Source organism: Carlito syrichta, unplaced genomic scaffold (assembly GCF_000164805.1).
Source record: "Carlito syrichta isolate Samal-C Ts95f unplaced genomic scaffold, Tarsius_syrichta-2.0.1 Scaffold304699, whole genome shotgun sequence".
Lineage (NCBI taxonomy): Eukaryota > Metazoa > Chordata > Mammalia > Primates > Tarsiidae > Carlito > Carlito syrichta.
The window spans coordinates 187,724-199,867 of NW_007248795.1; the positions used below are offsets into that span (position 1 = coordinate 187,724).

At 38.1% G+C, this 12,144-nt stretch overlaps 1 protein-coding gene across 1 annotated transcript in view; it reads right to left on the reverse strand.

The window, feature by feature from the left end:
- The window catches only part of LOC103263005 (guanylate cyclase soluble subunit alpha-2), a 125,473-nt gene that overhangs the window by 34,596 nt on the left and 78,733 nt on the right, over positions 1-12,144 (reverse strand). The window contains exon 3 of the mRNA XM_008060678.1: positions 4,094-4,248. Within this exon, the coding sequence (XP_008058869.1) occupies positions 4,094-4,248 (155 nt within the window). The remainder of the gene's footprint in view (positions 1-4,093; positions 4,249-12,144) is intronic.

Genomic DNA, 12,144 nt, shown 5'->3' on the forward strand with positions numbered 1-12,144 from the left:
GCCCGCAGGTTCGAGACCCGCCTGGACAGCAAGACCTCATCTCTACAATAAATCAAAAAAGTTAGCCGGGCGTAGTAGCGCACACCTGTAATTCTGGCTACTTGGAAGGCTGAGGCAGAAGGATCGCCGGAGTATAGCAGGTCGAGGCTGCGGTGGCCGGGAGCCGCCACTGCACTCCAGTCTGGGTGACAGAGTGAGACTCCAACTCAAAAAAAAAAAAAAAAAAAAAAGAAACCATCAAGAGAGCAGGGAGACAGCCAACAGAATTGGAAAAAATATTTTCCAACTGTATATCTGACAAAGGCCTAACATCTAGGATCTATATGGAACTCAAACATGCTGAAAGGAAAAAAACAAACAGCCCCATTAAAAAGTGGGCAAAAGACATGAATAGATACTTCTCAAAAGAAAATACACGGGCAGCCAACAGAAATATGGAAAAGCGCTCAGCCTCACTCATCATCAGAGAAATGCAAATCAAAACCACACTGAGATACCAGCTAACCCCAGTAAGAATGGCCATCATTAATAAAACAAACAACAACAGATGCTGGCGAGGATGCAGGGAAAAAGGAACACTTCTACACTGCTGGTGGGAATGCAAACTCTCTTTGGAAGACAATGTGAGCATTTCTCAAAGAACTAGAAATCGACCTTCCATATGACCCAACAATTCCCCTATTGGGAATATACCCGGAGGAACTCAAATCATTCTACAAAAAAGATCCCGCACATGTATGTTTGTTGCAGCTCTAGTCACAACAGCAAAAACATGGAACCAACCATGTTGCCCATCGAAGCTGGAGTGGATTTTAAAAATGTGGTACATATACACAATGAAATATTATGAAGTCATAAAGAAGGACAAACACATGAACTTCGCAGCAACTTGGATGGATTTAGAGTCAATCATACTCAGTGATCTATCACAGAAACAAAGAACAGAGGACCATATGTTCTCACTCATGAGTGGACCTTGAACAATTATAATACTATAAGAAAGGGATTGGCAGTAGTGGGAAACTGTCAGGGGAGGAGGGGTGGGATTGGTAGTTGAAGGAAATTGCTAGGGGAGGGAGGGGTATACCTCATCAACAAGGGTACCTGCATAAGCCACGTTTGTATACTTAACCCTGAATTGTACCCCACATGTTTATAAAAACAAAACAAAACAAAACAAAACTCTGGACTTTGAAAGACACCAAGTTCATTAGGATATCACAACAAAAAGGATTTTAAAAAAGCCAAAGGAAGTGTTCAATTAATTTTTATTAAAAAAACTAAAGCAAATACAAAGTATTAAAATTGTGATGGCATCATGACTATTATATTATCTTTTAATTTTTAGTACTCCACAATAGTTATAAAAGTTTCTTTTAAATTCAATCATTTGAATATTCCAGGTAAAATTCATTTGTTAAAAATGATTTCAACTTATCATAATGCCAAAGTAATCCACTGTCTCAAAATTTATAAGAATCAGTTTTACTAAAAACAAATGGAATAAAATCCACTCTGAAGATTTCAAGTTAAACAGGCAATGTTGAACATTCTACAGTATTCTATTTAAGGAACTTTAAAAAATGGAGATTTTAAACTCTCATGAGCTTAATACTCAGTTTTACTTCACAGATACCTATTTACTCTAAGAATCTACCAACATGGCAGCTCAGTAGTCTATTTATAGCTTCACTTAATTTTGGGGGGGTATGGGATTGAGGGTGGAGAATAATAACAGAAAAATATGCTTCAGTGTTTGCAGTGGTTGAAATGATTAACTCCTTCAGACCTTGTTAACTCCTAAGGATCATCACAAACAAACACAGTGTGAAAGAGACTATGAAAACGCAGAGTCCCCACCAAAATGCACAGACTTTGTGTGGCTGGCCTGGTTTTCTTTACTGATCACGTGAATAAAGGCAGCTACAGTTATGATGTCTAGCTCAGCACGTGAACCCCTCACATAGTTGGTCCATTCTTTCACACATTTTTTTCTAAAGTGCAGTTTCCACAGAAGATGTAAATCTACACTAAGTTGCACAAACATGGAAAGTAAGAATTAACACCACGATGGGAAAATCCGTAACTATAGGAAGAGGACATGCATGAAGTAGTTGATCTTCAGTAACTTTTACTCACCCTATAGAGCACCAAGTGTCAGAATCATTGATCTCTACTAGAGAATTTTCCAACAGTCAGTTTGATATGGCAGTTATTGTCGGATCATCTGCAATGTGCCCAAGCTGTGTTTGGAAGACTGGGAGAAGTTTAAAAGAGGCAAAGACCTCTTACAAACATCCTGAAAATGGCAAGTAATTCTTCAGGAAGGGATGATAGATTCCTGAAGGGTGATCCAGAAGCTGTTAGGCCCCCCAAGACCACTTGAGCTTTTTAAAATTAGAAAGAGGGATGTTTTTCTTCAAAAACAGTAAATCAGGGTATTCACTACTTTAGTGAGCAAGAGTTTTAAAATACATCTATTTTTAACATGAACTTTTTCTATTTCATGTCTGTAATCTCAGTTCTCTTTCTCATCTATTCTGCAGGATCTAAAAATTTAAATTCCTTCCATGAAGATTTAAGTATCAATGTTTCAAAATATCACCACTTTATTTATTATTACAATCAAATTATTATCTTTATATTCAACTTTTTTGCTTAAGAATTTTTTTAACCATTTCAATAAAAAATATGAATGGTCACTATTTCTGCTGTATATTCTTTCAATATGATTCTAAGTTATCTAATCATGGCACTAATTAAATACCTGTACACCAATGCTCAGCATAATGCCGAAGTCTGATAGGGTAAGAGATTTTCATGCTGTTCTTTGCTATTTATTCTGAACAGATCTATCTTGTCAATGCATTTATTTGTGAATTAAATACATATTTATAGAGTGCCTATTATGTGCTAAATATCTTTTGTGAGTTCTGGGAATATAATGATGAGCCAAACCAGACATGGTCCCCAGTCCCCGCCCATGTGGAGTTTATTGTCTGGTAGGGGAGATTTCCACCAGGCACAAAACATGGATGAGTTCAGGAGGCAAAAATGTGTTGTCAAAGATGGCCTTTAACACAAAGAGAGTTTAAAGTTTTACTCTGTACTCAGTACCGTTGAGCATCCCACATTCCCAAATCCAAGATTTGAAAGGCTTCAAAAATCTAAAATAATTTGAGAGTCAACATGATGCTCAAAGGAAATGCTCTTGAAACATTTCAGATTTTGGATTCTCAGATTTGGGAATCCAACAGATAGAACGTAATGCAAAAATATTCCAAACACCCCAAAAATCCAAACTCTAAAACACTGCTGGCCCCAAACATTTTGGATATGAGATAATACACATATTTAAATTTAGATAGTCAATATTTACATTCATTATTTAAAAGAAAAAGACACATGAACCACCTTTTCTATCTTATTTCTCTGTTTTTTATGAATAATGACAAACATTTTAAAAATACTGAGATTTCTAGTGTAACGTAGGCCTTTCACATTTGTTCTCCTGCATTTTAAATAGGTATACTGCAGAAGGATAGAGATTGTCGGAATGACAAACCTTTATTTGCCTCTCACTAAAGGCAAATTTTTTATGGAGTCTCTAAGGGTACAAACAAAAGTTTGTGTCACGGCCAGGCTCGGTGGCTCAGCCTGTAATCCTGCGCTTTGGGAGGCCAAGGTGAGTGGATTGCCTGAGCCCGTGGGTTCGAGACCCGCCTGAGCAACTTGGCGAGACCTCATCTCTACAATAAATTTTTTAAAAAAATCAGCCGGGCATGGTAGCGCGTGCCTGTAATTCCGGCTACTTGGAAGGCTGAGGCGGAAGAATCGCCGGAGCCCAGCAGGTCGAGGCTGGGGTGGCCGGGAGCGGCCACTGCACTCCAGTCTGGGCGACAGAGTGAGACTCCAACTCAAAAAATAAAAATAAAAGTTTGTGTCACAATTGCTCTCTTTCAGACTGGGAGGTTCTACTCATAATATCTGGGAGAACAACAGGATTGAGAAAATGAACAGGGTCTCACAAACGACAGGATATTAGTTCAAAGCAATGCCAAAGACAGGGAGGAGGAGGCCAGAGAACACTTACTGGTAAGTGGTTGGGCTGACATTGATGCGCCGAGGGTGACTTCCCGACTCGAATTTGCTTGCTAGGGTGACATTATTTCCAAACAGGCAGTAACGTGGCATCCTCACTCCAACAACTCCAGCCAGCACAGAGCCTGAGTGAATGCCTATCCTCATCTAAAAAAGAATGAAAAAAAGAAGGACATATTTGTTTCATTTGGTAAGCTGTTATTTTCATGAAATGTGCAGTTAATTATTAAACGATGAAACATTCCACCCACCCATTGCACTTCTGGGATCATGCCTAGAGGAACAGAAAGTGCCCCACCAAAGAGACACCTGTACATTTCTGTTTATTGCAGCACTGTTTGCAATCACAAAAATATGAAACCAACCAGTTGGGTGCTGAAAGTGTGGTACATAGACATGAAGGAATACTATGCAGCCATAAAGAAGACAAAATCATGTCTTTTGCAGCAACATGGTGGCAGTTGGAGACCATCATTTGAAGTGAGATATCACAAAAATAAAAAATGGAATCCCACATGTTCTCACTCATAGGTGAGCACTAAAAATTGGGCAAGTGGGCACACATGTGGGAACAACCAGTGCTGGACAGTGATAGAAAGGAAGGAAAAGAGGGATGATAAGGTGCACCCGATCATCCATTGGGTACCATGTTTACTACCAGGACCGAAAGGGCTCCCTTGATGCCCAAACTGTGCCTCCACACAATTTACAAATTCTCTCAAGTTCCCCCACAACTCCAAATGAAATTAAAAAAATAAAAATAAAAATAAACTATAAGCTCCCCAAAGAAAGGAACTGAGTCTTGGTTATTTTTGTGAGTCTAATAGCTGCACCATTATTGTACTCAATGAACATAATTGTTGTGGAATAAATGAATGAATGGAGTAATTATATTAAAAAACTATGTTTAATTTGCCACACAAATCTGGTTATGGCACAGGTTAAACCAAGTTTCATTTGTCCATAATATGGTCTAACTTGAAAAGTGTAATTTTCTCTATTTTCTCCTTCCAGTTATTCTTACACAAAACCTTAATTTTTTCCTCTCATAGCACTAAACGGACTTGTAAATTACATATTTGTATTTCTCTTTAAATGTTAGATTTTTCTCATGAGAGTAGGGTTTTATACACACACACAAACACACACACACATGCACAAACATATATACATATATATACATTTACTTTCTGCTGAATATTCAACATTTAGTATAGTACCTAGAGCAAAACAGGCACTTAAAAGTAAGCGATAAATGCTGAATAAATTGCCTGAATTCCCCAACATATTATTAAAATGGAGTTATAGAGAATTCAACCCTTGAGTCAGTCAATAGGCATTGATTAAAAATGCTGCAGAGTAAATTAAGTGCTGCGTATTTATTCTCTGAGGTTCTGCCCAAGATGAATCTGCTCCATGCCTTGAAGGAGTCAATTGACACACACCTAAATGTGGTCACGGTAATGAAGTCACATCAACATGGTCTACACCACAAACACTGAAGCCAATGGAGGCCAAGAGGGAAACAATACCCCTAGTTCTAGGGGAATACAGGTGTCCCTGAAGCAGAGGGAGGAGATCTGACTCCCAGATGCTCACCAGGTAAGCAAACTATCACCCTTTCACCACCAGCCACTCCTTGTCCCTATAGTTGTGAGGATAAAAAGTCACTCTGAGACCAACCCTTGTTATAGGACTAGAGACTTATATCAGCTCATAAAATGACAGGTTAAAACTAATGAGACCTAGCTGCAGCTCCTAATAACCTTTTCATCTCCTTTTAAACACCTGACCCTAAAATTCATTTGGAAATTAAATATGGTAGGAAGAGTCGAAATACATTTGAGAAAGAAGAAAAGTTGGAGTATTTGCTCTGCCAGATATAAAATCTTAGTATAAGCATATCATATCTAATTAGTGCACAGATATTATCATAGAAAGAAACTAACGGAACAAATAGCCCAGAAAGGCTGCCATGCATATATAAGTGCTAGATACATGAGAGTTGGCACTTCAGATGAGTGAGAAAAAGATGGTCCTTCTGTTAGAATGTTCTGGATTCATTCTATTTTCATGTGGAAAAAAATACCAAGTAAATTAAAGATCTTAATGCAAAAGGCACAACTTTGCAGTATTAAAAATTGACTAATTAAGAACAATCTGCAGTGTCAGTAAAGCCCAAGCCCCCAAATACAGATATTTTGAGAGCATAGACTTTTGTCTCTCAAGAAGAGGTCTAGGTGAGTGGCCTGGACTGTCGGGCTGCTGTTTCCTTCAGTTATTCAGGGATCAGGTCCTTTACCATATCGTGTCACATATTCAGAGCACCTTCATGTTCTAAATCATGGGATGTGGGAAGACAGTATATTTATTATTTGAGGTGATCCTTTTTTTTGTATAAATCCTTCCTTCCTTCCTTCCTTCCTTCCTTCCTTCCTTCCTTCCTTCCTTCCTTCCTTCCTTCCTTCCTTCCTTCCCTCCCTCCCTCCCTCCTTCCTTCCTTCCTTTCCACTCAGAGTCTCACTGTTGCCCAAACTGGAGTGCAGTAGCATGCTCATGGTCACTGCAGCCTCGACCTGCTGGACTCAGGCAATCCTTCTGCCTCAGCTTTCCAAGTATCTGAAACTACAGGAGCATGCCACCATGCCCAGCCAATTTTTTGATTTATTGTAGAGACAAGGTCTCACCAAGTTGCCCAGGTTGGTCTTGAACCCCTAGGCTCAGGCAATCCTCTTGCCTTGGCCTCCCAAAGTGCTGGGATTACAGACTTCAGCCACCGCACCTGGTCTGATCTATATTTCTATCTGGTATGCTTGCACTGCTGCCTGAAGGACTTCTTTAACATTTCTTACATGACAGCCCTCCTGGGAATGAATTCCTTCAGCTTTTGTGTGTTTAAAATGTCTTAGTTTGCCTTCATACTTGAGAAATATTTTCACTGGGTATAAAATTCTAGATTAACAGAATTTTCTCAGTACTTTAAAGATGTTGCCCCACTGGCTCCTCTCTTGCATTGTTTTGGATGAGAAATCTTCTGTTGCATGTATCTTAATTCTTCCAAATATAACATATCTTTTTCTTCTGGCTGCTTTGAAGTTTTTCTTTTATCGCTAGTTTTAAGTAATTTAGTTAATATTTCCTTTGGTGTTATTTTCTTTATGCTTCTTGTGCTTTGGGTTTGTTGAGCTCTTGGATCCATGGGTAGACAGTTTTCATCAAATTTGGAAAATTTCCAGCCATTATGTCTTCAAATGTCTACCTGTCTCACTCAGAGACTCAAATTACATATATGTTAGGTGCTTTAATTATTTCCAAAGTTCACTGATGATCTATTCATTTAAAATATTTTTCTTTCTGTTTATTTAGAATAATTTCTAATGCTATGCCTTCAAATTTACTCATCTTTTGTTTTGCAATGTCTAACATGCTGTTAATCATAACTAGTGTATATTTCATAGCAGACATTGGAATTTTCCTCTCTAGAAGTTCAGTTGGGATTAAAAAAAATCTTCCAGGTATCAAGCTAACTCTTGAACATATGGACTATGGTTAAAATAACTGCTTTAAAGCTTCTGCCTGCTAATTCTAACATCTGTTTCAGTTCTGTATCTATGAGTTTGAGCTGATTGATTTTTCTTTTCATTATGAGTCATATTATTCAGCTTTTCTTCCTGCCTAGTAATCTTTGATTGGATGCCTTATATCATGAATTTGATTTGTTGAGTATTGGGCATTTTTATAATCTCATAAATATTCTTGAGCTTTGTTCTTGGGTGCATCTAATTGACTTAGAAACAGCTTGTTCCTTTCAAGTCTTGTTTTTTAAGATTTGTTAGTCAAGTCTGGCAGTGTTTCATAAAGGGCTAATTATCTATTACTAAGGTAAGAACCATGAGTACCCTTCCCAATGTCCTAAATGTATGAGGTTTTCCAATCTGCCTGATGAAAATGGGCATTTTTACCTAAGTCCTGTATAAGTGCCAGTTACTTTTTCCTATAATCATTTTGAGTACCTTTCTCCTGTCTCTGGAACTCAGGTAGTTTCCTCATATACATGCACTAATCAGTACTCTGCAGAATACACAGAGAAACCTTGGATGATTGGGGGGGGTTTATGCAGCTCTCTCTTCTCTGGCACTCTATCTATGAATTCTAGCCTCCTTGGTCTCGCCCGGCTGTCAATTCCATCTCTTCAACTCAAGAGATGGGTGCTTAACCCTCCTTGAGCCATAGCCTGAATGGCTTTCAAGGCAGTTCACTTGGACAACCATAGTGCTCATTTAATTTGCTTTCTAACCCCCAAAGATCACCATTTTCTATTACCTAGTGTCCCATGTCACGAAAACCTTTCTTTTGTATATTTGTCCAGCTATTTTTTACTTCTTAAAATAGGAGTATAAATCCAGTCCCTGTACTCCATATTGGCTGGAAGCAGAAGTGAAATCTACTTTTTGTTTTTAAAGTAAATTATCTGAAAGATTTTGACCTATTTCCAATGAGGAACTGTCTGTTTGGATTTAAAGCAAAACATGTTGAGTGGCAAGATTCCTTTTAAACAAAATAAATGTAAAGCACCTTTCTCTAAAATTAACAAAGCACTCTGCAATATTATTGTATTTCTTGGGTGTCTGTTTACTTTCAGAAGGTTAATTTATACTGTTACTTTGTATAATATATATTTGCCTGAAATACACCCAGACCTTAGGTGCTAAGATTGTCAGTTTGAGTTTGTGATCACTGCAGTGATCTTGTTAAGTAAGAGGAGAGTAGGAGTCTCACACTGACACATTAGCCTTTTTTTCCCCTGAGCTTTCTGTTCAAGAAACAAGACTCTATACACCACACCAACTATATAAAAGGCTTATATAATTCTTCTTCTGCTTTGTTTCAAAAGACCCGAGGCTTTTTCAAAACCTAATTTTCAGAATAAGAATTATTATAACATGAAAAATATTGAAGATATAAACCCTGATGTTCTGGGGAAGGGGTTTATAGGGAGAAGTGGTCACTAACTTAAAGAAGAAAGATTCTTTATCTCTTAAAAGGCTGTCTAAAAGATGCACAAGAATATAAACAACCACAAAAATAGCACTGGCCCCCTGTCACTGTTTCTGCCCTATCATAAAACAAGACTCAGATAATTATTTAGTTTGGAGAGTAAGAAAATACCACTGGAAACTTACAAGCTGAATCATCAGACTCTGTTTTCTTGTGCATTTCTTTTGACAACTTTCTGAGATTTCCCAGGAATTGTTGCCTATATAAGGAAGTCACTGATTGCTTCATTCAGAATGTGCCAAGAGCATCTAGCAGATAGTCAAAATAGAGAGATACATTTAACTATCAATGAGGGCCTTAGATTCATCTTGGCAAGATTTAACTTTATTTCACCGGATTAACTGAGTAATGACATTTGCATTCATCTGACCAGCATGCTCTAGTTAAAGAGGATTGCTTTGTACTAAACCAATGGTTCTTGAATTTTTTAGGTATAGGATCATATTGTCAGCAGAGAGCAATAACTTGACTTCTTTTCCTACTTGGATATCCCTGATTTCCTTCTCTTGTCTGATTGCTCTAGCTAGCACATCCAACACTATGTTGAACAAGAGAGGTGAGAGTGGGCAGCCTTATCTTGTTCCAGTTTTCAGGGGAAATGCTTCCAATTTCTGTTCATTTAGCAATATGTTGGCTGTGGGTTTATCAAGGATGGCTTTTACTATTTTGAGTTATGTTCCCACTATGCCTAGGTGTTTGAAGGTTTTTATTAAGAAAGGATTCTGGATTTTATTGAAAGCTTTCTCCACATTTAATGATATAATCATGTGGTTCTTGTTTTTACATCTGTTGATTATTTAATTACATTAATGGTCTTGTGGATATTGAACCAGCCCTGCATGCTGGGAATGAATCTTACTTGGTCATGATTTTTGATATGTGTTGTTGGATCTGATTTGCTAGAATCTTGTTGAGGATTTTCGCATCTATGCTCATCAGGGATATTGACCTGTAGTTCTCTTTCTTTGTTGGATCTTTACCTGGTTTGGGTATCTGTGTAATGCTAGCTTTATAAAATGATTTGGGGAGAGTTCCATCTTTCTCAATTGCCTGGAATACTTTAAATAGGAGATGTCATCTCCTCCTTGTATGTTCTGTAGAATTCCGCTGGAAATCCATCTGGTATCTGGTCCAGGGTTGTTTTTTCTTTTTTTTTTTTGGAGGTAGTTATCTTATGATAGAATCAATTTCCTGAGTTGTTATTGGTGTATTTAGGATCTCAATTTCTTCTTGTTTCAACTGTGGAAGGTTGTATGATGTTAGAAAGTCCTCCATTTCAAACCTCCATGTACTGATAAAGGACTTTGGCAAAGTCTCAGGGTACAAAATAAATGTGCAATAGACAGTTGCATTCTTACACACCACAACAAACAGACAGAGAACCAAATAAAAAGCACAATCCTATTCACAATAAACACACACACATACACACACACACACACACACACACACACACACACACACACACACAAATGAAATACCTCGGCATCTCCCTAACCAGGGAAGTGAAAGAGCTTTATGACAAAAACTGCAAAACACTGCTCAAAGAAGTCAAAGATAACACAAACAAATGGAAAAATATTCCATGCTCATAATTAAGAAGACTCAACACTGTTAAGATGTCTATCTTACCAAAGGCAATCTACACATTCAATGCAATACCCATTAAATTATGAACATCATTCTTTCTCAGACCTGGAAACAACAATACAGAAATTTCTATGGAAACATAAATGGCCATGAATAGCCAAAACAATCCTTAACAAAGGAAATAAAGCAGGAGGTATCACACTTCCAGGTTTAAACTTTATTTTATGGTTATAATACTCCAAACAACCTAGTATTGGCACAAGAACAGGCATACAGACCAATGGAACAGGATAGAGATTCTGGAAGTAAAACCTAAATTTCTCAACCAACTCATCTTCAACAAAGCCTCCATCAACAACGACTGGGAAAAGGAGAACCTATTCAGTAAATGGTGCTGGGAAAACTGGCTGACCACTGGCAGAAGAATGAACCAGGACCCCAACCTATCACCACACACAAAAATCAACTCCAAAAGGATCAAAGACCTAAATGTAAAACACCAAACTTTAAGAATCTTAGAAAATGCAGGAGACACCCTTACAGAAATCAAATAAGTAATCAATTCCTGATCAAAACCCCAAAAGCCTATGCTGTAAGAGATAAGATAGACAAGTGGGACCTCATCAAACTGAAAAGCTTCTGCAAAGAAAGCATCAAAAGAGTGGGGAGACAGCCAACAGAATAGGAAAAAATATTTGCTAGTTGCCAACTGCATATCTGACTGAGGCCTAACATCCAGGATCTACAGGGAACTCAAACATAAAGGGAGAAACCAAACAGCCCCATTAAAAAGTGGACAAAAGGCATGAATAGACACTTCTCAAAAGACAACGCATGAGCAGCCAACAGACACATGAAAAAATGCACAGCCTCACTATTCATCAGAAAAATGTAAATCAAAACCACATTGGGATACCACCTAATTCCAGTAAGACTGCCCATCATTAATAAGACAAAAAACAACAGATGTTTGTGAGGATGCTGAGAAAAGGAAATGCTTCTACACTGTTGGCAGAAATGCAAACTAGTTCAACCTCTATGGAAAACAGTTTGGCGATTCCTAAAAGAACTAGAAATTGACCTTCCATATGAACCAGCAATCCTTCTTGGAATATACCTGGAGGAATTCAAATCACTTTATGAAAAAGATACCTGCACACGCATGCTAACTGCAGCACTATTTACAGTCACAAATACATGAACCAATTGTGCTGCCCATCAAAAGTGGACTTGATTAAAAAATGTGCTACAGCCAAGCTCGGTGGCTCAGCCTGTAATCCCGTGCCTTTGGGAGGCTGAGGTGAGTGGATTGCCTGAGCCCGCGGGTTCGAGACCCGCCTGGGCAGCGAGACCTCATCTCTACAATAAATCAAAAAATCAGCCGGGCGAGGTAGC